At 40.7% G+C, this 27,841-nt stretch overlaps 1 protein-coding gene across 3 annotated transcripts in view; it reads right to left on the bottom strand.

The window, feature by feature from the left end:
• The window catches only part of kirrel3b (kirre like nephrin family adhesion molecule 3b), a 648,233-nt gene that overhangs the window by 66,539 nt on the left and 553,853 nt on the right, over positions 1 to 27,841 (bottom strand). For all 3 annotated transcript variants that reach the window (XM_077225055.1, XM_077225056.1, XM_077225054.1), the window contains 2 exons: positions 23,700 to 23,849; positions 13,985 to 14,134 (listed from right to left, as the gene is read on the bottom strand). In XM_077225055.1, coding sequence (XP_077081170.1) covers positions 13,985 to 14,134; positions 23,700 to 23,849 — 300 coding nt within the window. The remainder of the gene's footprint in view (positions 1 to 13,984; positions 14,135 to 23,699; positions 23,850 to 27,841) is intronic.

The raw sequence follows: 27,841 nt of genomic DNA, 5'->3' as shown, positions 1-27,841 counted from the left end.
CTGTAAAGACCCGACGCAATGTCGGGTGAGTACACCTGCTCTATAGCTTTCTTTGCTAACAGGGCCTTTACCTCTTGCTCCATTACCAGAGCCTGCTCGGAATGCACTAACGTGAGCAACACCCCGTTGTAGCCTGGAGGACGAGAACCAAATCTGCCTCTTACTACTAACTGCAGGACCCATAGAGATATATTTGGCAGTAGCTTCCGCGCTGCCAGAAAATCTACCAAGGGAACCAGCCCCTCGAGGCTGGCCTCTGGTGTAATAAAGACAGCCAGTTCGGGGACCTGAAGCATACTGGCAGGAACCACCCGAACTGACTGTTTTCGAACCCCCCTCAGAGGGCGCATTCCGACGCAATGTCGAGTTGACGCTGCGCCAGAAGCTCGCTGGAGACCGCTGCGCCCCGAAGCACCAAGGGTGGCGGGGTTGGCAGAACGGTCCCCTGAGGGCACCGAGATGGAAAGGGCACCGTATAATGAGGTGTACACCATTCCACCCCGGTTGGGGCTGCCCTCACCGGTCTGACGCCGGTGGCGCCAGACCTTTTCTTTTGAGCCGCAGCCTTCTCAGCGTGAAGAACGGTCCTCGGATCCGGCTTCTGCTTTGAAGGCTTTGGCTGCTGTGTTGTGTATGAGAAACTAGACGGCTGGAGCTGCTCACGCCCAGCAGCCCCAGGGGGTTGGACATAGCGAGGGAGAGATTATCTTGTATCTTTCTCTATGATTCCCATCAAATTGAGCCGGAGGTGTCTCTCAGTGACCACAAGGGCTGCCATCCCTGAGAGATAAATCTGTGGCCCGACGGAGTTCTCAAACCCCATCGGGCCAAACTCCCTCACTTCTGTCCAAATACCGCAGCAGGTCAGCCTGATATGCTTGTAGCACTGCTATGGTGTGCAAGCAGGCCCATGCTAGACCCACTGCCATATATGCTTTTCCCACTAGATTAAAAAATAGTTTTCTTTAATGGTTTAGTGAGAGAAGCCGACGCCTTCAGGTACGATACTGAACCGGGAGACAGATAGCTCGCAAGCGTCTGTTCTACCCGGGGTATTGCCCCATAGCCATACCCTCTTAACCCCCAAATATCTGAATATACATGAATGTGGGGGCTAAAAGACAAGAGGAGTAAGGCTTTTTCCATGATCTAGACAGCTCGCTGTGCAGATCGGGAAAAATGGAAGGCCCCGTGATGGAGGTGGAAAAATAGAGGGAAGGAAACTCGTTTAATTTATTTTATTTTTAGGACGAGTGCCCCCTTATTTCTGCTGGCCATAAATATTTAATTTATCTACAGCCTTAGTAAACACTTCCACAAGCTTATTATTTTTTATATATATTTTTTATATATATTCACTTTATTTTATATATAATATATAAACTATCATATATATATATATAGGCTATATATATTTCTCATACGCTGGGGAAAGAGATGGCAAATTCACTTCCCCCATGATTGTGTCACTTTCAATGCCCAGCACATCTACCTCCTCGGAGGTAGAGCACTGAAGCATTGATTTCTCTCTCTCCCCGGGCGGAAGAGACCGCAGCACGGGCTTCCGAGACCGGCGAGAGAGCACTGGATCCCTCGTGGAAAGGGAGGAGATAAGATCCGCGGACCCGTCTCCAACCCCGTAAAGAGATCCTATTCGCGATCCACAGGAATGCATTCTCCGCGCTGCCTCGGCAGACGCGGGACCTGTCACCCTGAGAATTGCGAGCCCGGCCACTTTCCTCGAAAAGTGACAGGCGGGAGCGGAGCATGCGAAGCGAAAGCTTCTCACAATGTTGGCAATCAGCCCCCTCGGAGGCTGATACCGCATGCTCTACTCCCAAACACATCACACAAAGCTCGTGTGTGTCCCTACTCGTTAAATAGCGCGAGCAGGGAGAACACAGAGTTGTGCAATTGTTTAGTTTCCATAAATATATATATATCAGACAGACAACAGTAAATATAACAGACAGTTTGACACAGATCGCTTGCTGAGGCAACAGAAGCTAATGCCGGTTTGCACCGGATGTGCTTTTATCATATCCTGGTCATGACGTCACCCGCCCGTGACGCTCATTCTTTCCATTGGACTAGTTGACATAGATGCTTCAGACGCAGTCACGCTGGGGGCGTTCCCATGGCGTCGATGGACGCATCGTTGAGTTCCCTTCGTAAGGGAACAAATATTATTAGGTCAATATAAGCCTTCTTACTAAATTAATTATTATTGTGTTTCGGTAGTGACAAATTTGGGGAGAGGAAAAATATTCCAAACATTTCTGAAAATACAGTATGATAATTAACTGCAAAATTACTAGAAATGTGTACCTTGGATATTATACAATTTGCATACATACAAAATTTATGGAAAAATACTGCTTTTTTTTCAAGACATTTCCAACTCTGACTTTGAACCAATTCTGCAGAATGGCCCTTACACCAACCACATCCTTCTTATTTCCTCCCCTAAAACTAAAAAGACAAATAATAGAACGAGGTCTGATAACAGAGATCGTCTTGGTTACGTATGTAACCCTCGTTCCCTAAGTAGGGAATGGAGACGTTCCGTTGTGACGACGAATGGGGTTTCGCTTAGAAAGCCTTATCAACTTCGAGTATTACAAAACGAGCCAATGAATAAGAATAACATATGACCCATGGGGATGCATATGGAGAACACTGGGGTGTCCAGCCCGCAGGGTGGAATATTTCAACCCCAGGGGAGGAAGGTGGCTTGCCAAGGGAAATACGCATGCTCAGAGAGGCTTACAGTGGAAATACACATGTGGGGGTTGCTCAGAGGGGGGACCATGCACACGGAGGGCACCTAGCCAACGCACAGGCAATAGACACTGGCGTCGACGTCAGGAGTGCTGGAGGAACTCAGGGCTTGCGGGGAAGCTCACCTGAGGAAATATCGCACGTATCCAGTCCATGGAGTGGAATGCCTGCAAGCGAAGACACCTGAGCGGGTCCTAGCACTGCCTGGCTGAAGCAAGTACATGAGAGGACACTGACTCCACTCGGAGATTGTAGAATCTGGCGAATGTGTTGGGTGTCGCCCAACCTGCAGCTCTGCAGATGTCTGTTAGCAAGGCGCCATGCGCTAGAGTCCAAGAGGAAGCCACAATTCGGGTGGAGTGGGCTGTCACACCAAGGGGGCATGGTCGACCTTGCTGCTGGTATACCACAGCAATGGCGTCCGCTATCCAGTGAGACAACCTTTGCTTGGAGAGAGCCTTTCCCTTTAGCTTCCCACCATAACAGACAAATAGCTGGTCTGAGGTACTGAAACACTGCGTTCTGTCTACATAGGCGCGGAGAGCGCGTACTGGACAGAGCAGTGCAAAGGCTGGGTCTGCCTCCTCCAGGGGCAGCGCTTGCAGGTTCCCCACCTGGGCCCGAAAGGGAGTGGTGGGAACCTTGGGCACATATCCAGGCCAGGGTCTCAGGATCACGTGAGAGTAGGCCAGCCCGAATTCCAGGCACGCTTCGTCAACGGAGAATGTGTGCAGGTCCCCTACCCTCTTGATGGAGGCCAATGCAACCAGGAGCGCTGTTTTCATTGACAGGAACTTAAGCTCCCCTGATTGCAGAGGCTCAAAGGGATCACCCTGCAGGGCAGTTAGAACCACTGAGAGGTCCCAAGAGGGAACGAGAGGAGGGTGAGGAGGATTTAGTCTCCTCACTCCTCTCAGGAACCTGACAATCAGCTCATCCTTTCCCACAGATTTACCCTCGACTGTGTCATGATGTGCTGCGAAAGCGGCAACATACTTTCAGGGTGGAGGGAGACAGCCTTTGCTCCAACCCATCTTGCAGGAATGAAAGCACGACACTAATCGGGCATCTCCGGGGGTCTTCTCGGTGAGAAGAGCACCAGTTGACGAAGAGGTTCCACTTCAATGCGTAGACATGTCTTGTGGACGATGCTCTAGCGGAAGTGATGGTAGCCACTAGGTGGTAGGGTACTTAAACCTGCCTCGTCCCGTCCAGAACCCACACGTGGAGGTCCCAAAGATCGGGACGAGGGTGCCATAGGGTGCCCCGTCCCTGAGAAAGGAGGTCCTTCCTCAGAGGAAAAGACCAGGGAGGTGCAGTTGTGAGGAGTACAAGTTCGGAGAACCAGGTCCGGGTGGGCCAGTGAGGCGCGACCAATATGACCTGCTCCTCGTCCTCCCTGATCTTGCACAGGGTCAGTGCCAGAAGTCTCACTGGGGAAAACGCATATTTGCGAAGGCCCCACGGCCTGCTGTGCGCCCGTGTCGAGCGTGCCCTCGGAGAGGGAGTAAAACAGGGCACAATGGGTTGAGTCGTGGGCGGCAAACAGGTCTACCTCTGCATCCCCGAACTGGTCCCAAATCAGCTGAACTGACTGGGGATGTAGTCGCCATTCTCCAGGGAGGGGCTGAAGCCGTGAGAGCTCGTCACCCTTCTGCACCCATCTTTAAAAAGACGTGCCATGTGCAAAGCTCTTCTGTGAGAGGAAAAGCGCCCAGGGAGAAACACCCTCACTGGCGGACCACTGCACAGATCAGCAGGTAGTGTGCACTCGCTGGAGATCGCCGTCACACCAACACCGGAGAGTTGCTCGTCTCGTAGCTGACAGTTGATCAGAGATGGCTTGTGGAGTGAAGAAGTAATCTTGGCTCCAAAGCGAAAACATATCAGCATGTTGCCTCCTTTTATACCCACGAGGTGGGGCGGAGCTGCGCCATGCAAATTCCGAATTTAAAATTTCTTTCTAGGCGAACCCCATTCGTTGTCACGACGGAACTCGTAGTGACAATGAAAGGGAATCATATTTTCTTTAAACTACGTAATTCTTTTTTTTTTTTTGCCTATGAAAGTAGTAATTGGCAGCTTTCAGATAATGCTAAGGTGAGACTGGTCATAATGATAATTACATAAAATAGGCATTTATTTTTGTAATTTTGCAAACTTCAGATATCTTTATTTTAAGGAAAACGTTTTTTTGTTTGGCAGTTGGAGGTCTTATTTTTCTGTTGCAGGCTGAAGTATAGATCTCTCAGTAGATAAAAATGCACAGTAGGATTGCTCCACTTCAGGCTTTTTACAGGCAGTCTTGACTCTTTCTTGACCTGCGAAGATGGTTATTGTGGATATTTATTAGCTTTCCCATGCAGATCCATTTTAAATGTGACAGAAAAAATGAAAATTATATTTCTGAGTTAGAAGTCCTTGCATGAAATATTTAATTTAATTTGTTTAAGTGCATTTAGATTAAGTGACTTTTTATTAGTAACTTTCTGAGTGTGGCTGATCATAGCAGAGCAGGGCAAAGATGAAGAAACACTTTTTTTTTAAATCATATCAGCTTGTCACTTGACTGCTTTTAGCAGGAAAAAAATGATAAAGAATATCTTAGTACTATTTTTCTGGTAGATTTTGCTATGAATATTATCTTGCGCAATTACTGAAATAAACATTTTTCATCTCAAAAGGGGTATTTGAGCTCCTTATATGGAGACATTTTTTTCTTTATAAAAGACAGCTTTGGAAAACAAGACAAGTCGATTTTGCCAAGTTAAGGCTGCATTCCAGGGTCATTATTTTTTGTTGATACTGGAACAGCATTCCTCTCTGAAAAAATTTACACCAGAGGTGTAAAGTCCAGGGGTCAGAACGCAATATGTTTATTGCTCCCATGAACTCAGCCAGCTGATTTCACTAATAAGTTATATCTCCTGGCTGGAAAACTGTGCTAATTAGAAAATCCAGGTGATTGGAACAAAATACTGAGGAGGACTTTTATTTTCTGAACCTGGACTTTACACCTCTGGTCCTAAACTTATCCCTACCCCTAAAACTAACCCTACCCATAAACAATCCCTAAAATCAGATAGAAAGGATGGGTGAATAACACTGATGTAGAAGCACCTAGCCTTGGATTTAAGCCTAAATTTGATATAAACTGTAAACATGTTCATTAAATTTGATTGGTTGTTTGGAATGTTCTTCCAGGGTCAACAAAGGTGTTGATTCAGGAACATGTTGTTCTTGCTGAAATCAGGTTCTGCATTTCTCTTCGCTCTTTGAAGACCTCAGCATCCCAGAACCATTCACTGTTCCTCTGCCATAGGCCTGTCTCTGCTGACTGCTGTGCCCATGCACTACAAATGGCACTGGTCATTAAAGGAAGGAGCTGTTATTTCGGGCTGTGGCTCTGAGGTTTTTTGTCAGACATTCCCTATCTAATTTCAACTCTCCCAGACACTCTTATTCTGACAGCAGTACAAAGGGCAACCCTGTAGCCATGCAAGCCATCATCATTACCGGCCTGTTTGCAAACTCTGCATCCTCTAATGGCTTCAAATTAGCGCTTTACCGCAGTCACTCGATAGATTTCTCATGAGTCGGTCAGCAGCCGGATTGATCACTCCTTTTTAATTACTGGCCAGTGGGCTGCAATTCTTCCACCCTCCACTTGGCTGGGAAAACCTTAATCCATAATTCTGTCTGTCTGTGCTGCATGTCCTGATATATTGCCTGTTAGCGATCTCTCAGTTGCTTTTACAGTTAAATTATGTCATTAACTCACCATTATTTCTTTCCTTGAAGCACAAATAATTTTAAATTTCCCTAGGTGACTGAAGACTTATTCTGTATGCTCCAAAAATGACAAAAAAGCAGCATAGAACGGCATTAAAACTAGTAAATACGACAAATGTTCTAAGTCTTCTGAAGCCATATGATGGCTTTATATGACAAACCAAATTGTCAAATCGTTGATGTAAAACCTGCCACAACATATGCATTGTGGCATATGCAACTGAGTTACATCGGAAGAGATTTTCAAGGAAATAATGACCTAAATGTTGGTCTTTCCATCACACAAAGCTATCATGGCTTGAGAAATCTTGTAGAAATCACAATGTTTTATTTTGCTTTTTTTCATTTTTGAAGCTAGCAGTCTTTGTGCCTTAATTTACTGTCATTGTGAGGGAAGGACCTTTTTTGCTGCACAGAAGAAAGAGAATCTAGGAACATGGCAAACTATCCCTTTAATGTGCGCTGATTTATTGGTTGTATGTATTTGTAATTTACTATTGTACTGAACTGAGAGTTGAGAGAGCAAAAATATCACTGAAAAGAGGAGCAATTTCACTGTGAAAGTTTTTTTTTTTTTTTTGTACAATATTTAAGACCAGCATATTTCCAAAAAAACATTATTAAAAAATAAATGATCTGTACCCAGAAACAAGACCTGGCTCAAGGTGACAAGACTCTTAACTTGTAACATGTGTCTGAAGAAAACAATAAATAGCATGCAGGCAAATGGATTAGCAATTAACCAAATGGACTGAAACATTGGCTCAATCAACTGGGGACCTTGGATGTCAGCGAAAAATTTTTTAAATCAACTGGATGGGCAATGTTTCAGTTCAAGGAGCTAAAAGGAAGGACATGTGAGAGAGCAAGAGAGCGATCTCTTATTTTTTCTCCAGAGTGGGTCTGATGCAATAGTAATTGCAGGGGAGGAAATTTCACTTCATTTACAGTGGGCTTCTATAGCAGTGGCTTCGCAGGTTGAGTTATTGACATCAAAAACAAGATTGTGGAAGAGTGAGGTGATATGGCCTGTAATCCAGCTTCTGGGATGGGGGGAAAGCAATCTGTTGGGAACCGAATGGGTGAGGTGGTGTTTTGCCTCCGCTGACGTGTTTGGCACAACAATGAGGCCCGTCTGTTTCAGCAACGGCTCCAATCACCTGCTCACGTGGCTGCTGCAGGCTGTGATAGATAGATCGGCAACGAAACAAGAAAGAAGAGGAAGTGTAATCGAAAACATGCCAGGAATGGAGACAAGTGACATACGTGGCTCACTGGCCCAAATCAAAGCTCCCTTCACAGCGCTGTCACTAATGTGTTGCTTTGCGGGAGGCAGAATTCAACGGTAAACACTCGCTGATCCATATTCTAACTCTCCATCTCTTGCTCTCCCGATTTCTTTCACTCCTCTCCATTTGGCAGAGTCTTTACGGGTACGGTTTCAACGGCTCGATGCATGAGTGATGCCTGGCCAGATTGCCAGTGTTATAGCAGAGTGGAGTCAGGGGTTGGGAAACCAAAGGTGATGGGAAGAAAATAAGATATACTTTTGAATAAGCATCAAAGTGTGCAGGAAATAGAGGTGCTGGGGCATTGGCGGTGAACGTGGGCTGGGTTTTGGCGTGACCATTACAAGCAGACTCCTTTTGTTTTCTGAGAGCATTGTCATGGCCTCTGACTATGCAGTAGGTTGGAAAAGAGAAGAAGTTATGAGATACGGTTGGGTACCTCTAGTTGAAGAGGCGTGGTGGGGTCAGATTGTGAATAGGTGGTGGTTGGAAGCTGGTGAAGTATTTACAATGGGTGGAGATGACAATGAAGCAGTAAAAAGACTCTTGCTGAAAGAAAATACCATCAAGAAGTGCACTTAGGAAACAGCTATTGGAATTCCTACAACGCTAGTAACTACTTGTTTGGTCAACCAGCAACACTACAAAATGAACTTCACCAACAGGCAGATGGCACCAAAAAAAGCATACGGGTCAGTTATTTATAATAACTACATAACAGTCTATAATCACTAAAAGAAAATGTATTTTCAAAGTCAAATGTCTTAAATGTCATTTCAATGTTTGTATGGTGTTGGTTTCATTTTGGTTTCATTTTGTTTAAAAAAAAAATTCCATCACAGAAGTATGTGTACAGTAAATTGTAATTTGCATTTAGCTGATCAAAGCTCAAAAGTGTTTCTTACTCAAAAGTGTCAAAGTGAATTACACCACAGAAACGCTGACAGCTTGACGTTTGTAAGTAACAGAACATCTGCACAGAGTCTCTGCAGATGTGTCTTAGGTCACAGCTCAGCAGGGTGGAATTACCAGCAAAGCTAATCGTCTGTTTAAATAATATCTGATTCAATGTTGTGCACAGTTACATGTGCAATAGTTCAAACACAATGGTACATAAACCAGCTATTTAATCAATTTTGTCTCTAATATTTGATTTAGTAAGAATCGTCTTTTAGCAAAAACAGACTGGGTTTATGGGATTTGGAAAGCTCTGAATGTTTGCCAGCAACTGTTGGTCCAAAATAGTTACGAAAAGTTGCATTGGTTTTCAATAACAGGACTTTATTGTTGTTAATTTCTTTCTTAAATTATTTTACTTGCAATTCAGGTAAAAATTTCCAACTCATGATTTCCATTACACGAGAGTAGATGTTAAAACTTCATGCTGATTTGTACTCGGCTTTCGCCAAGATAAGCACCAACTTTATAAGAATTGTTTGTGGCTCTAAGGGGTGAAAAATTGTACATCAAGGTTTGGCATGTTTGTTTACATTTGATTCATATTAAGTCAATTTAAAAGCATCCTATCTTGTGAAAAAAAGATTAAATGAAGTTCGGTGGAGTTCGGGGCATTGCACGTGTGTGGAAATGAAATCTGGATTCAAATTGAAGACCTTTGTTTATCTTCATAAGACTATAAGCAGGACGTTTTGAAAACATCTTGCATCTTGTGATTTGCAATTAAAAGTTAATAATCTCCAAGCCTTGAAGCTGTTTATCAAATGATAGGCTAAGACTTTGGGACTTCCAAGTAATACACATTCCAAGTGTCTTCACCTATTTATTTTTCCCGCAAGGACATTTGATCTTCCATTAGTTATGAAATCATAATTACATTTTTTTTGCGAAAGAGAAGGATAAATGCGTGGGGTAGATTTAGCCCTTGCATCTTCCAAGGATTTAATCCCTTGAAAAGCAAATATTTTCTAATGGGCAATTTCAGCACTTGTAAGATTACAGAATATAAGATCATCTGACTACTTATGTTATCACTTTGCATACGTACTTTTTATTGTAGAGAAGAGCTATGAGAACCATTAGAAAGAGCAAAATTGAGATTCAAAATCTTCAAGAGTATGGTGACGGTGAGTAACCTTTTGATAGTTTCATAAGGCCAGAGACGATCTCTGTCACTCCATTACTCTGCTGTCCATGTCCACGTGGCCTGAGATTAATGTTGAGTGGACACATAAGAAGACAAGGATGGCGATCTTTTAGAGAGTACATAATTAGCCCACAGGGCAAGGTAGAAACTGTTAAAAGAATAATTCTGAAAAAGTGACCTCTTGAGGTTAAGCCACTAAATCCCAGAGTTCTGCAAAGGTAGAGTTCAAAATTCAGGAGTCTATAGTGTGCAGATTTAACCATCTCATGTCATGGCGGACATGATGATGAAATTTTTCAAGCAAGTTTTCAAGCAAGCAACCATAAATGGTTCATACATTTTGTATTCAGGATAATTCATAGTTGGGATTCAGTTTTCTCCACTTTCAAATGCTTGATCAGATAACAAAGCCTCTAGCGGGATTGGCTGATCCAGGCTATATGTGGAAGTCTGTAGAGAGTACACCTGCCCTAACCTTAGCCTTCAGTCGGTGTGTGAGGGAAGGCTGAGTCATGAAGCGAGGGGTTGAGGGACCACTTCAGCTGTCAGGTAAGAAATACTGGGAAGAGCGGGAGTCACACTCCCATTCCTGTCATCACAACTGCTCAGACCAGGCTTCTTGACATTGTAAAAGACAACCAAGAGATCACTCTGCTACAGAGCTTGCATACATTTTCAAGCACAGGTTAGAAGATCTGGTCACCTATTTTATTCCCCAAAACATTGAGGCTTAAGTGGATAGCTACAGTTTAGTTAGTCAATTAATTTTTTTTTTTTTTAATTTTGTTATTATTTTCAGCCACTCATTATTAACATTTGGGTCCATCAGCAGGATATGCAGAGTTGCAGGTGCTATGCACCCAGCAACAGCATATGATATGAAAGACATATTTTTATATAGTTTCTTTACCTCTGTGACTAAGCCACATTATAGGCATTACTGATTTAAAATATTGTTGTTCAAATATGTTCTTTTGACTGATATTTAAAAGTCTTGAAGTTACGAATGAGTTTTTTCAGCTTAGTTTGTTAGTCCTTTTTATTGGGGAGGATATTTTGAGTTCCGGAGGTTACAGTATGTTTTCAATAGGTAGCACTTTAATTTACAGTCCTGTTTCGCATGAACAAAAACTATGTACTTATTGTAGAAATGACACCAACTAGGTACTAACCGAGAACCTACCCCTAAACCTTAACTTAACCCATGTATTTACCTTACACTTAGTACTTTTGTGGGTAGGTACACTGTAAGTACAATGAAAGTGCATCCTTGTCTAGGCCCATGCAATTAACCATTGAATAGCCAGAATTATTACAAAGTCACCAGCCCCCTGGTGTTCCAACTTGACAGGAAATTAAACTAGACTGGGGTGAAGTTGATGTTGTTGGTTTTGAGTTTGTGGGGGATAATTAGCGTTATCAGTGCCCATTAAGGCAGTTCTAAAGCAGAACTAATTAAGACCCAATTAATAATGACCACAGCAGGAGATAATCATGATAAACAAAACAGCCTGTGCATCATCACTTTCAAATAATTTCCTTCAGTCAATTCACCAATCAAACATATTTGCAAGTTGACAGTGGTGAATGATGTTCTGGTCATAAGGTGGTTGTGATACTTGTAGAAGTGGGATTTAGGTGACTCTTTTGTCTATGCTAAGTGCAAATAAGTCATTTGTAGAGGGGAGCAGCAGAGAGAAACCGCAGACCACGTAATTTGTCTTCTTTCTTCCTCTCATTTCCCTCACTACATCCTCCCAAGCAGGTCATTATTTTAACTTTTCATTAGTGGAGATCAATAAAGCAAATCACATTCCGGCTTGCGAGCACATGTGCTCCATGGCTTACCCCACCACTTATATAACACCTCCCCAATCTTGACCCCACTCAGTGCTTTCTCAGCAACCCACAGTTTTGCCCACTGGTGCAGGGAAGAACTATAACTTGGTGGGTGTGGGTGGTCTTTTTTTTTGAGCAGATAAACCTACCAGGTGGTTGATTACAACCTCAGCACAGATAACACTGTTGCTGCCCAATATCGCGGAAACAGCAACGCTGAATAATAACCCAATAAAACTTAATTAAGATTCAATGACCTCTCTGGTTTAATAATGAAGACAGTGGGATTTGCAGCAGGAAATTAAAAGTGAGAACTTATGGTACTGCAGGGGAGTTTGGTCAGTGAAAAATCTATTTTTAATACTGTACATTATTTTCCGCTGATCTCATACTCAAGGATAGTATGAGAACACTGTAATCAGTCTATGTGCATATTTTGATTTAATTTGAGGATGTTATTTGGAAGAAAATTACACTGAACAAAATTAATTATCATGGGGGGTGGGGGGTGGGGGGGGGTAGGGGGGGGTCAACAGATACTGACAAAACCAATCAGTATCTGGTGTGACCACTATTTGCCTGACATCTTCTTCGCATAGAGTTGATCAGGTTGATGATTGTGGCCTGTGGAATGTTGGTCCACTCCTCTTCATTGGCTGTGTGAAGTTGCTGGATATTGGCAGGACCTGGAACACACTGTTGTATAGGCTGATCCAGAGCATCCCAAACATGCTCAATGGGTGACATGTCCAGTGATTATGCTGGCCGTGCACGAACTGGGATGTTTTCAGCTTCCAGGATTTGTGTACAGATCCTTGCAACATGGGGCCGTGCATTATCATGCTCCAACTTGAGGTGATGGTTGTAGATTAATGGAACAACAATGGGCCTCAGGATCTTGTCACGGTATCTCTGTGCATTAAAAATGCCATCAATAAAATACACCTGTGTTCGTTGTCCATAATATACGCTTGTCCATACCATAAGCCCACCGCCACCATGGGCCACTTGATCCACAACGTTGACATCAGCAAACCAATCACCCACACAACGCCATACACGCTGTCTGCCATCTGCCCTGTACAGTGAAAACCGGGATTGATCCATGAAGAGAACACCTCTCCAATGTGCCAGATGCCATCGAATGTGATTTGCCCACTCAAGTCGGTTACGACGTTTGACCTGCAGTCAGGTCAAAACCCCAATGAGGACGACGAGCATGCAGATGAGCTTCCCTGGGACAGTTTCTCACAGTTTGTGCAGAAATTCTTTGGTTATGCAAACCGATTGTTTCAGGAGCTGTCCGGGTGGCTGGTCTCAGACGATCTTGGAGGTGAAGATGCTGGATGTGGAGGTCCTGGGCTGGTGTGGTTTCACGTGGTCTGCGGTTGTGGGGCCGGTTGGGTGTGCTGCCAATTTCTCTGAAACGCCTTTGGAGAAAACTTATGGTAGAGAAATGAACATTCAATTCACGGGCAACAGCTCTGGTGGAGATTCCTACAGTCAGCATTCCAATTGAATGCTCCTTCAAAACTTACGACCTCTGTGGCATTGGCTGTGTGATAAAACTGCACATTTTAGAGTGGCCTTTTATTGTGGCCAGCCTAAGCCACACCTGTGCAATAATCATGCTGTCTAATCAGTATCTTGATATGCCATACCTGTGAGGTGGATGCATTATCTCTGCAAAGGAGAATTGCTAACTAACACAGATTTAGACAGATTTGTGAACAATATTTGAGAGAAATAGTCCTTTTGTGTACATAGAAAAAGTCTTAAGGTGATGATACACGGGGCAACTTTTCGAGCAATGTTGATGGTCAATGTTGCCGTCAACGGGCAACCAGATGAGACACAGGGCCCACAACCGATCTAAGTTATCCAGATAGAAATATATTGCCCATTTTCAATGGGAAAGTGCCCAAGCAACAATCGCTCGGCAAGATTGCCCAGCAACATTGCTCAAAAAGTTGCCCTGTGTATCATCACTTTTAGATCTTTGAGTTCAGCTCATGAAAAATGGGGGCAAAAACAAGTGTCTTGCACTTGTAATTTTGTTCAGTGTAGAAATAAAATAAATTAGAAAATTTAATTTAAAATTTTAAAATCTTAAGTTTTAAATTAGCTATCGGCAGGATTTCTTCGTCAGTCTTCATTTTTACCAGCAGTTGTGACTAACCTAGGACAGTAAGTCGAGCGGGACGGGACCTCATGGCGGCCTGGATGGCCTGGCACTCAAACACAGCATCATCCATCAGCTCCACCCTCTGGATTCGCAGGTGGTGATCGCCATTTCCATGATCCCCAACCACAGCATAGCGAGGATAACCTTGAAAACAGGGAAGTTGACTGGTTAATGCCCCAAGACCAGCAGTGACTGCTTTAAAAAATATTTTGTGTGTTTTTAAACATTTCTAGGTAGATAAAATCCAGGGAAATTGTAGCTTGTCAGTTTCAGAGTCGCACTAACCGAGTGCCTAAATTAAAGAGTTTTTCATGACAGTGTAAGGTAATCCTCGAATGCCACAGGGAGTAAGTGTTAGAGGCTGATGCAACAGTGGCTGTTTGTTAGCAACCACTGCGATATCAAAGGACCTCAGTTGAATTTACTGTATATTATTTGTATCTGAGATACAGGAGATTTCGTCTGCTTTCATGGATGTGTGGAAAACAATGAAAATAGTAATTTCTTGTAGCCAATTTCTTACGCCCAAGTCCAAACCAAGGCACCTTCTTCTGCAAAGTGAAAATATTGATGACTTGTTTCCCTCAGGACAATAAAAACACCAAATGTGAGACAAAAATCTGCACATCTGTGACCTTTCTAAAATAAACGAAATATGAACAGATGTGTGAGTCTTTCTAATGGTTGGGGTGATACTTTCTGCCGGTTAGGGTGAGACTTTCTGAAGGTTGGGGTGTGATTTTGTGCTGGTTGGAGTGAGACTTTGTGCTGGTTGAAGTAAGCCACACTGATGATTGAGGTGAAATGATGGTTGATTGAGGTGAGGCAATCTGCTGGTTTTGGTATAATATATTCAGCTGCTCCTCATGCGTGCTTCTGTAGGTGTAGTACTTAGTAAGCAGCACACAGAGCCAAGAAGATTGAGATGTGTTCTACTGATGCAGAGGAACGGTGATTTGCGGTTTAATAATACATTCAGTAGGATGTATTTCAGGGAAAACTGACTGTTTTACAACAGCAAGCAGATCCGAGGGCCTTTGAAACCCATCAGCAGACTATTTCCTGGGAATTTGCATAAGGAGCGAATGCAGAAGCTTGGTTTGTCACTATAGGAAATGTAAATTGGGGAGGAGACATTTGATTGTGTCATACTTTACGGTACATTTCACAAGCTCTCCGTGTGAATGTCTTTAATGTCTCTCAGGAGACAACTACTTCTAATTATGAGAGATCTGCAATTGCCAATGAGACCCCTAAAAAGTGCTGTCATTGCTGTTAGTGCAGCCTCTCTTTCCAAGTCAAGACAGTAATTGATGGCTGATACGGATTTAATAGCAACAGAAGCTGATCTCAGCGTATTTCTCTACAGAACTTAGCGCTGTGCATTTTCCCCTCAATTTAATTCAATATTGCTTTTTATGTGGCTAAATTTACACCTTCAGAAGTGATCTCGCTTCAAGTTCCTGCTTCCAGTCTCCACAGAGCAGCCATTTGAATCTTTGCCAGTGAATGACCTGTGGCAGAATATTGATTTTTACAGCATCCATCGATATGATTCATGTTCGCTCCAGAGAATTCTCTGTGACATAATCGCCATGCAACCTCATGCTCCCGGGGCACTCAACGCCAGCAAGTCCGTTTTCTGTTTAAAGTGTTGTTGGCACCGAAAAGCATATGTGTTTCAAACTGAAAGGATTAAAAACAGCATGTGTTTTTGTGGTTGATTGGGTTATATAACTGACTCCACTTGTTTAGAGATGTAGCACCCATTGTCAATTTGAAAGGGCATCCTGATATCACCTATATCTTTTCGAGTGCTGTGTGGTACGAAGTCCAACCTATTCCTAAACTCTACCACGGGGCTATTACTGCAGCCATCACTGTAATCTACAGCAATGAGGCTTGAAAGAGGGATGTGCTTTAACATATTGCTGTAGAAAGGAGTGAAAAATAGACTGGACTGGACTGGACTAATGGCTTTTAAGTCCTTGAGCCTGCCTGTTGAAATCACTGTGCCAGAAAATGCCAATTATTGCCTGTTGCCTCATTGGATCCCATTCACTTTTAATAGACCATGAAGTGTCTCTCATTTCCCCTATTGAGGAGAGAGCAGCAGACGATTATGGTGCAATGTGTTTTATCTGCCCACATGCAGTGTTTAATTTCTCTAAGTGAGTGGGAGACAGAAAATGGGCAGGATGACCCAAAAAACAAACATTTAATAAGTTATCAAAAACAGACTGTGCCCACATCAGCTGGTGGACTACATTGGAAAGTTGTTTTGAAGGTCTTACCAAAAATATGGTAAAATATGTTATGCAAAAGGAACAGCCTATGTTGACACTACATGATATAAGAGGACAGTTATTTACCTATTTTTGACCTAATTTGTTTTCTGTTTGAGATTGCCGAATTTGTGTTCGCTTATCCTTTCCGCGCAGCTTGAGAGTAAATAACTTGGAAAGAAAAATCCCAAATTATATGGTTAATATCTCTGTTGTTTATTTTATATGTCACAGAGATTAAATGGAGAACAAACAGAGACTTTCGTTTAAATCTCCTGCTCTCGTAATAACCTCATGATGTAAGTCTACTTGAGAGATTCAGAAGATCCTACTTTGATCCCAAAAGTCTGCAATCAGAAATTTCTCATCAAACTCATTCAAAATACAAAATAATAGTTATCCTATCCACGTTAATTGTAAACTAATTTGAAACTAATTTGTAATTGAAAACTCCATTAAGTCAACCTCTGGGCAATACAAATAACCTTGGCAACAGTCAGGTTACAATTTAAGGCCTGTAATGTGAACATAGACAAATCAAGTATTGTTTATGGTGGCCGCCAGTCAAAGCAAATGAAGCTTACGGAGTCATTAATGGTCATTGACTAGGTTCGATACTGTGTTTATTCCTGATGAGAGATTGATGGGTTTGTTGCAGGCGGCATCTATTGCCACTTAATGCCTAGCTGCAAATCTTGAGGTCTTATTTCTCAGATGGAGGCAGAATATATGCACTGGCTTCTGAAGACATTACTGCTTTATCAAGCACTATGAATACACAGCAATTTGCAAAAGCTACTTAGCAACATGGACTCTACCGCAATGCATTGCTTTGACCCAAGCAGGCTCATGGCATGTCTGTCTGTTTTATTTTACATGCGTCATATCAAAATACAATATAATGTGCTATTTATTTGTTTGTTTGTTTGCTGAGTGGGGCACACTTAAACGTCACACACACACACACACACACACACACACACACACACACACACACACACACACACACACACACACACACACACACACACACACACACACACACACACACACACACAAACTCTCAATAAAGCAAGTAGGCTTTGAATGTGTGAGTTTGAAATGAGCAGGGATTTACTTCCTACAGTGATCCTGTAATAAAGTGAAGGAGCTATCCTAGCTAGTCTTTATGCAAGCTGACGCCATTCAAATAACAAACAATCATTAACTGTGATCTAAAGATTAAATCCACCCACGTCTATCATTATCTGAGCTTGGCCCCTACAAATGCAGTTCTTTATGAACCCAAATTTGTGCATTCTATCAGTATGTTCAGTATGATACACATTCCATCTCTCATCTGGACACCTCTTAGATTAATATTTCATTATATAAATCATGCATGGTTCACCCAAGAAATACACAACAGAGGATGTCAGAGAGAATGAAATAATTCTGTCATTGATCACAATGAATCCCTAAGACTACCCACGTCAACCAAAGCAAACAATATAAAATAGCCCCATTAGAGTTAATGAATCCATCAGGACAGGAAAGGATTAGTCTTTATGTTGGATCGATAGAAGGGGGAAAGGGCCGTGAATGGAACGCAGTGATTAATGGTTCGAGGGAACAAGTGAGTGTATCTGCCTGTCGGCTCAAACAGAGCAAATGATTGAGAGAGAATATGATAATTACATACATGACTGTTATTTTCTTCCATTTGGTTTGATTCTGGGAACCAAAATAGATTCAAGGAACCAAAATGTCAGTATTTCGATTCTAGATTTTAAAAAGATTTAAGGTAACATTTTATTTTGATAGTCTGCACATCAACTATAGTATTCATTAGAGTATTAGTAGACTGCAGTAGCGGTTTTTGGCAAGGGTGAACCTGGCAGACGAGTAGAGTGGCATTTTTTCATGACACATGGGGGGGGCGGGGGAAATCTGTTGATTGTCGAGTGCCAAATAAACACAGAGATGGACAGGAAAAGGTCAAAGCCATTAGGTGCCCAATTTAGAAAAAAGAAAGAAAAGAAGAAGAGGAGAAATGAGCAAAAGATAAAGGTATGCAACTCTGTATGATTATGGTATTCATGTCATGAATGAAGTGCTAATGTTAATTGCTGGGTATAACTCTTACGTTTGTTAGCCTTTTTGCTATGATGTTTGCTATGCTTATACAACAATAATTTGGTTTTAACTCAACAAACACAAGATCTAGTTTCACCATATTATTGTGCTTTCCAACAAAACTGTTACAAGTTCAGTTATTATTTATTTTCATCAGTTGGGTTAACGTTAGGCCCTGTAATTAGCCAACGGAATGTTCAAATCAGCAGGTGGTTTCAAAGACCAACATTTGCTATTTATTTGCTACAACTCTATTTCTAGACAAAGTATAGTTTAACAAGTAACTAAAAGTGTGCCATGCATAGAATTCGAGGCAAGCAAGGAGCTAATGGTTCTTCCCTGAAAGTTAGATTAATATAGCGTGAAATGACAGACGTTTAGCGTGTAAGTGCAATAGTGTAATAAATAGATTCTCTTTAGTTTGTTTTCCCATTTGTGTGATGAAGGATGTGTGCTATTTAGAATATGTATTCTATATTTTATTTCTATATTATTCTTAATATTTTATATTATTGTTGCCCTCTGCTCTCGTTACATTTTTTATATATCTGATTGTATATATTTTTGGCACATTTATGTATATAGTGTATATTTCTGATAACTTATATACGGTCATATTTTGTGCAGAATTGTGTTCATTGCTCGAAGGAGGTCTCTTCCAAGGTGTAATTCAATGTAGAACCGCCACTGGTAGACTGTCTGCTTAGTATCTGCTATCACATTATTTTGATGCTCCCCAACAGACTAACTGACTAACTAACTTTGCAAGTACGTCAACTTATTCAACTAACCCGAATTCTAACCTCACAATCCTCTAATACTGTTTACATGTACTTGCAAATTAATGAGAGTTATTTGACATGTAGCTGTGGACTATTGAAATAAACCAATAACAAAATTTAATGAGACTAGCCCTTTTAAGTTTCAATAGCACTGACTTGGTACCCGCATGGTCTCTGACTGTCATGTCACTGCTTTCAAACCTTTACATGTGTATTTTTATATGTATGGTTTGATTACTACATGATGTCTAATCATGTAGTGGAGACCATTTTATTGTATTTATTTTTTGATTTAACCCTTGTGCATCATTTAAAAAACGTTACACAGGTCCACAGAGGACAAAAATGTCCATGTCAAAAAACTGTCATAAAAATTTGAAGCTTGGGAGCACAGACTTAAGTTTGGTATAATTTTAAAAAAGACCCTTGGCAGATTATTGCTAAAGTAAAAAAACAAAAACAATGAATAAGTAAATCCAAAAAAAAGTTATATAGGTTTAAGTTTATGAAAATTATTTATGAACATTATTTTATATAAAATATGTATTTTATAAAACAAGTTTAACTTTAAAACGGCTAGAAAATCAAAGCCATAAATATAAATAATTTGTGTTTCAAATTTGAGGTTGATATCTCAAAAAATGAGCTTTCGGTAATATTTTGTTTGGGCGCAGCAACAGATTTTCTCCATTGGATGCCAGCAAAACTCCACTGGTGCACACAGTGATTGGATTTTAGATTTGCAGTTGAGTTTTTCTCTCTCAATATTAAACACACACATGCACAGACATTTTTTTTATTTTTATAACACACATACTGACCACACTCTAACATCCATACCAACACACCCACACAAATATCGTTGCATATTTTATCTAATTGGTTCTATAATATGCCGAAGCAGAAAACAGGAATAAAGCGAGTATTTGCTTTATAAACCAAACCTGAAAAAAATGGCACCATCATGTAAAAAATAGTACAAATTAAAATTTTTAAGCCTTGCCAACAGAGTGAAAGCATATTATCAAAGATTGCATCATTTTATAGTTAAATGGCCATGGGATAAACAATTGCAGTATTAATGGGTTTCAATGGGGCCATTTTTGTCCAAAAGGCGCTGAGAGGTGGTATTTTTGTACCTAGTGTAAAAAAGATTTTTCAAAGGAAATGAGGGTGAAATAGTAAAATTACAATAAAAATACACACCTGTGCCAAAGTTCATGCAGTTAGCATTAACACAAGCAAAGTGATACAAAACAAACTGAAAAGGCCAAAAATGTTCCTAAGAAGGCACAAGGGTTAAGCACTTGAATTTTAGATCTATGTTTATTTATTTGTTTAATTTTCTTTTTCTTTTTTTATTACATATAAAACAAATTTAAATTAAGGAGATTTCTTTTCTAATAGTGTAATGTATAACGTGGCAGCAAAACTGGATTAGTATCAGCTACTGAATTTATGTATTCTAGTTGTAGAATACATACATTCTAGTTGTAGAATACATAAGTTGTAGTTCTAGTTAATTTTTGTAGTCATCTAGTTGAAAAGGACATTTGACATTGCTCTATGAGTGTTGCTTTCTATGGATTTTTCTTTTTTGCTCTCCCACAAAACGTTGGCTTTGAAGTGAGCACCACAAATCCGAAAGCTACTGCTTGGATTACTGATGTGGCAAGAGTGTAAATAAAACAATGCATCAAAATCGGAATCAGCATTCTGCTGTGCTCTTTATGTCCAAGTATGCTTGTGCAGACTGCCTGTCTGGTTTTGTTTGGATATTCACGTTTACACCAGCAATCCACACAATGCATATTCATGACTTTTATTAGTTTGTTTGTGACAGTATTGAACTGATGTCTTTAATTAGAAGCAGGAGCAAAAGGACCTCCACGAAGAATGTGGAGACCGATACGAATCAGCCTCTTTTGTCTGCTGATTTATTAAACATATTGTTTGCGATTTCTCATTTTAATCAGTGTTCTCCCAAACTGAAACAGCACTGAATGAGAAAAGCCTCTTCCATGAATAGCTGAGTAGGCTGATATTGAAATGTGGAGGTTTGAGCTGTTGTAGTCACCTCTTTTTTTATGTGTGCAGCTGCTAGCTTGGAGTACATAGTCGTAGATGTGTCAATTTTCTTTATTGGACGCAGTGTTACTTGTTGACGCAGGCAAGACTGATAAAAGGAGCAGCTGTGCAGTTTTATTCTGTAAAGTGTCATTCATGTCAAAGCAATGCACCTCCGCCCTTGTACCCGAAGCTTGGTTTTAAAGTACTCTTTTGTCTAAAGCACAGGCTCTCTGCAACTCGAAAAAAATTACATGCCATAAAAAAGAGAGACGGGGAGAGCGCAGAACTTCATTGAAATTCTTCATGGCCCTCTGAGCGCTGGCCCGCCATTGATCCGCATAAAGAGCTAGATGGGGCTGGCTCGCCTCGGATTGGGTTGGCCCTCGGCTCTCGGCCGTGACTGTTAAACTGCAGCTGATGTGCCGTTAAGTGCCGCTCTCTGTCTCTCTTCTCATAATCGTAAGTCCCGCAAGCGAAGAACCTCTTCTCACCTCCCAACCCCCACCCCGGCTTCAATTCACACTCTCTTCCTCTTTGACCACTTTTAAAGCTCTTCTCCCAGTGTTTACACTGCCAGGGCCCAGCTCCCAGGAGCCTGATAATGACAAACTCGGGAGCGGAATGGATTTATCAGGGCTCAGTTGCCTATTGGGGTCTAATTAAAGGCCATTCTCAGTGCCAAAAAGGCACAGAGCAGCAGCCACCAAAGGTCAGAGGCAAAAAGACCTGTGATCTCCAGCGGAATACATATTTAATTGTAAGGATAAGCCCAGCAACTGTTTTTAAAGAGGCCAACTGGGCTTTACGTCATGCTTTGCACTGGAGATATCCCAGGGCGCTTGGCAGAGCTGCACCTGTGATAGAAAAATGGAGTAAAAGGTTGAATTCCCTTTTTATGCGACCCATCGAATTTAGGGAATCATGCTAGAGTCTCTAGGCCTTTGTTAATCTACACTTTTCAAAGTGATGCTTACACCTGCTCTTTCCACAAAAGGATTCCATGCACTGTAATCCAGGAAATCATAAAGAGAGACCAACTATTTCTGATCAACCTGACTATGCATAAGTTCATGATGTTCAAAGTCTGTAGGTGGAAGGAATGATATTCCAATGGTTGTTAGCTTAAGCAATTAACCAAACAAGCAGCACTTTGCTAGTCGAGAAGAGCCTCACACTTCACAAGCTATTAACAGTTAAAAGTAGTTAAGAGGTTATATTTAAGTTGCTCTTGACCTTCTGCACCTGACACCAATTGGACAGTTTTTAAAAAGCTATCACACCCTCTAGCTTAAACTTGTGTACCAAAGTCAACTTTAATTACAAAAGCCTTGTTTAAAACCAATTTGGTTATTTGAGAGGCAAATGAAGACCGGCTGCTAGTTGAAGTGTAAAATTCAATAAAATTTGCTGGAGCTGTGGACACGTTTGCCTCTCTCTCAGTCACTAGGGTAAATCGTTTGCATTTTAAAACAAGCTTATTTGACCATAAAAAGACTGTTTTGAATGCTTATGCTGACATTGGCTGGCTTATGCAGGCTAGTGCCTAGCGTAGCAGATGACGCTTAGTAGGTTTGGATGGTCGACTGGCATACTCTTTCCTGTAATGATGGTGAAGCAAGCAGAACCTGATTTCCTCAAGTACAATATGTTCCTGGATCAACATTCCAATCAACTAATCATTTTGAAAGATACATTTACAGTTTGTGTCAAGTTTAGACTTACAACCAGGGTTAGGTGCTTCTACATCAGTATAATTCACCTATAATTTCCGTCCAATTTTAAGGATAATTTATGGGTATGGTTAGGTTTAGGGGTAGGGATATGGTTATGATTACATTTTCGGACAGGATTGTTGTTCCAGGATCAACAGAAATCAGAACATGCATCTTTTGGGGATGGTGAAGCTTGTCAACTGGCATTGTTTCATGTAAACCTGGTTAGGATCATGATCCAGCATGGCCATTCTTGTAAAGTTGATTGATTAGCACAGCCTTTCCTGTAAAGTGGTTAGCAACGTGGTGTTCAAGCCCATTCTCAGGTTGTGTGTTTCCTTTAGATCTTTCCTGTTAAGCTACCAGCGTGGTCTTTCTGGTGAGACTAGTTTAGTTGGTCTTTCTTGAGGAGACGATGAAGCTTGTCATCTGTCGTTTCCATGTACCTGGTTAAGCTTTTTTTGTTAAGCTAGTTAAGTTGGTCGACTAGGACAGTCTTTCTTGTAAAGTTGTCAAGCTAGATGACTAGCATGGTCTTTTTTGTGTAGATGTTTAAGTTAATCAACCAGGATGGTCTTACAAGTGAAGCTGAAAATCTAACATGATGTTCTTTCTTTTATATTGTTGATTGTTAAAACTACTTAAGAAGCTTGATGGGTAGACAAGCATCAAAATAATAACATAAACTGGTAACATTTTCAGTAGAGTCTGTTAAATAATACTAAACCGTTTGTGACTGTATTACCTGCAAGATCTCTTCCGACACCCAAAGCGAGGCCATCTTTGATCCACAGCACAACACCATGGTATCCAGGGATGGAGCAGGGTAGCGTCACAGGCTGACCAGCCACAACTACCAAGTCCTGAGGCTGCTGTAAGAACATGGCATTCACTCCTGAAACAAACGAGACAGAAAGAGAGAGTTTTAATGTTTTAACTACAGCATTCTACCTTTGCATCTCTTTTCTCAGACTGAGGTGTCTTAAGCACATCAGATCCATTATGAAATGACTAATGTTACATGACCTCATTTGAAAAATGTATTCAATGAATAATTCTCAAGTACTCAAGTGTGATTAACACGTAATGTTGAAGTGCACTGAAGGCCTCTCTTCAGCCTGTCAACATTGCATTTTTCACACACAGAAAAGTACAGGAAGCAAATGAAGATAAACTCCATTAGAGATGAGTGGCATGAGAAGGCTGTCAGCAAAAACCCCAGTGAGATGCAAGACGCCTCTTAAAGAAAGGTGACATGGATACGAGACACCTTTGTCATAGAAGGAGTAAGAGAAGGAAAATAGCTGCTGTATTCCTGTATCTTTCCACCGGTGGGCACAAAGATACCATCGCCTGTCACTCGGGTGGTCCAGGTTTGACTGGTTAGCATTGGCAGTTGGCCCCAAAGATTTCTGTCTCCAAAGGGAATCTAGTTAGAGGACAAATGTCTTGTATTTCAAACTCCAGTGGTACATATTGCATGTGCAGTCACAAACATGCACTTTCAAAAATACAATAGTTGACATCAGCTATCAATATTGCAATGAGTTGTCACAGTGGAGAGATGACGAGTTTCTTGCTGGCAGTACTGATAATAATGGGAGTCACACTGGCAGTCATGCTGAACTCTGCAGCTGTCCCTGATGTGTGCCTATCTACAATTGAAGAAGATGGCTAATATTTCTCATTCAACTTTAAATCTCAGTGTACTTCTTAATCAATACTCATTTCTGTGGAACACATACCACCCTCTGTTTCTTGATGTACTGTATCTGTGTGTGTTTCTAACTTAGTTATACTTTACTAAAAAGCAATGTCCCCAGAAATAGGTCCCCAAAGTATATGACAAAACAGCCTTTGGAGGATGTTTATCCCTTACAAAAAAAGTACTGTGGCCGGTACCAATGTACAGGGGTGGTATATGTTGCTTCATAATTACCATATTTACAAAATATTATTAATATTGCCAAAATACGGGGCCAAATACAGTATACAAATAGTAGAGTGGTTCATACAAAAATCCAAAAAAAAAAAAAAAAAGCTTTGCTTTTTTCCCCCACCAAATTTTAATATTCAATTCAATTCACATTTATTTGTATAGCACCTTTCAAAACATTCCATCATTTCAAAGCAGCTCTACAGAAAATGCATGAGTCCACATTACAATCTAGAGTGATCTGTTATCTGTTATAATAAGAGGCAATGTTAGAGTTTAGTAATGGATATTTTTATTTTCTTATCAATTTTTTTTGCTTTACCTTTGCATGTCAAATAAAAAAGTTAATATTTTAAAATCATTGAGAACATTTTCTGTTCCGCTCTGTCGAGCAGTTAATGAACACAAGAACCTGCCATATGTAAACACACACTTCTGATCGGTGTGTAGTGGACATGAGCCTAATTATACAAGGTTGAGACTGACTGATTTAGACAAATATGAAAATATGTAATTTTCCACATCCCTATTGGAGTTAGGGTCAGTCCGTACTCTGTAGTAACTAATTACCTTTATTTTAAAACAGTTGGAGTCTATATGCAAATTCTCTGCTAGGGACACTATGTGTGCGAGTATATAAGAAATGTGCTAACACCTATAAAACATGACATTTTCCAGATTAATGTTAAATTAAACACACAGGGAGGAAATAATTAATTGGCAGAATCCAGCAGGATGTCTTTAATGCTGTGGATTCCATGGATTAATAAACAAATCAGTCATACCTCTGTCCTGCCTCCAGTAAAATGTGATGAATGGCTTGTTAAAAGCTAAACATGAGTCCACAGATTGATTTATATAAATTCTCCCTGGCGAAACCCAACGTCTGCTGCTCCAACAAGCCATTATTAAATCAACAACTGCAAAGATGCGCTATGAATTCTTGTAAATATATTGGGCTGTTCATCTTTGAAGGCCAGCAGGCTTGCCTGGACACTTCAGCGTTTCTCATTCTCCACTGTATGCTGGTTTATTTTGTATGAGAGTGTTTGTGTGTGAAGTACGGTACGCTTGCAGAGACTGTAGATGTAGGAACTGTGAATCGCAGCAGACCCGCTTCCAGGCTGCTGAGAGACATTAGGTTTCCGCTTGTCTTGCCACATTATAGGAATACTGAGTGTAGATGAATGCTTCATTGTTCTTCTTTCTTTTTTGCTGTCTCTTCCACTGCGAAATGTGTATTATGGTATCGTCCATTCTGTGCAGTAGCCGATTGACCCCTCTGCTGTTATTGCGTTCAGTGCACTTGTTAACCTACGACACCTTAACTTCCCTCAAATACCCATCGCACAAATTAGTTTGATTAGGAGAAGATTGACCATCTCTGGACTTAGATTTCAACACATTGCAAATTATTATGATGAACGCTAATTATTTTTAATATGGCTAATAAGAATAACAAAGCAAAAATGTAGAGATAGCTTTTTTATGAATCCCATGACCTCTATCTTTAATCCACAATCACAAACGTGTATCCATTTTAGAAAGAGAGGTTGCCAGAGAGGTGGAAAATAGTGATTTTCTACTGCATGAATCAGAGACAAGGGGTTTCCTCACCCAAAGTAGTTACAGTATAGCTGAGAGTTCATTATGGGGTTAGATGGATAAAAATAGGAACATGCACAGTTCCCAGCAAGCAATATTGCGTTTAAAAGATGTATAATAATCATCAAACACATCCCAGACGTCTAGGCTAAAACAAGGCTGAATTTGGTCTGTAAGTGAAAATTTAATAGACGTCTAAACCATCGCCCAAGAATAGACCAGTCTAAGACATGAAACCAAACTTCTTATAATCACTGTTTACTTTACTTACATGATGGAATATCATATATCCCGCTAGTTATTTTGGCAAAAAAGACATTTAACCAAATTCAAGGTTATTTGTCTAGAAGTGTGTTACTCATAGCTGGACTATATCAGGTCTATAGTTAACCTAGACGATGAAATGGCGCTATTGCTTGCTGGGTTCTATCATAGTTTCTAGCCAACAATGCTTATGGTTAGTGCAATAAATCCTTTAATCCTAACAGTAGTGACATAGCCTGCTTTAATAATGTTAGAACATGATTGTCTGGAAATATTCAAAAACAGGCAATCTTAAAGTATGAAATGATTAATTCATGAACACAAGTAATATGTTGACGGATGAGCAAAACAGAGATCTATATTTGGTTTTTAATAGCTTAAATGTGTTTTGAACTGCATTAATGTTCATATTTGGTTGTATCGTGAGCATGTTGTTATACTGTATGTGGCGATATTTAAAGTGGATATAAATACGTAGTGCCGATAGTGTCGATTATTGGCTTTGATACTGTGATCACAATTATTAATGTTGATTAAAAGCATTTAGTATTTTGCAAAACCTCAAAAAGAATATCCATTTTTCATTCTGTACATTATAATGTCACAGTGGTTAAATTGACTTGCAAATTGACTTTATCCATCATTGGCAATAACATGAAATTAACTTATCAGTCAAACTTTTTATTATGGTGCATCCCTAATCATAATGTGTCCCCCCCGTTGAACATCCCTACTATACTGTACTATATCAATTCATCCCCTCAGTTTATAAACCTTACTCACAGATTCTTACATTTTTCCCTCAGTTTAACAAAACACGCAGATTAATTAACCATACCTCCACATTACCAATCTGTGCCCTCAGATTTGTAAACCGTAATAATAATGTACAACTAATAAAGGAAAATTGTATTTTTATAAGCAAATGTTAACAAATACCAATATATTGTAACAACTCTATTAAAATTTACTGATGGGACCTTACAAATAAGGTCAAGAGTAAAGTGTTTAATTTCAGAAACATTGGACTGGATGGTTTACCATAAACTGACTTTTTCTATCTCAAGGAATAATAAAAAAAA

This window comes from Siphateles boraxobius, unplaced genomic scaffold (assembly GCF_051911475.1).
Source record: "Siphateles boraxobius isolate OS27281-9 unplaced genomic scaffold, OSU_SipBor_1 98, whole genome shotgun sequence".
Classification (NCBI taxonomy): domain Eukaryota; kingdom Metazoa; phylum Chordata; class Actinopteri; order Cypriniformes; family Leuciscidae; genus Siphateles; species Siphateles boraxobius.
This window is presented reverse-complemented; position numbering and strand designations above follow the sequence as displayed.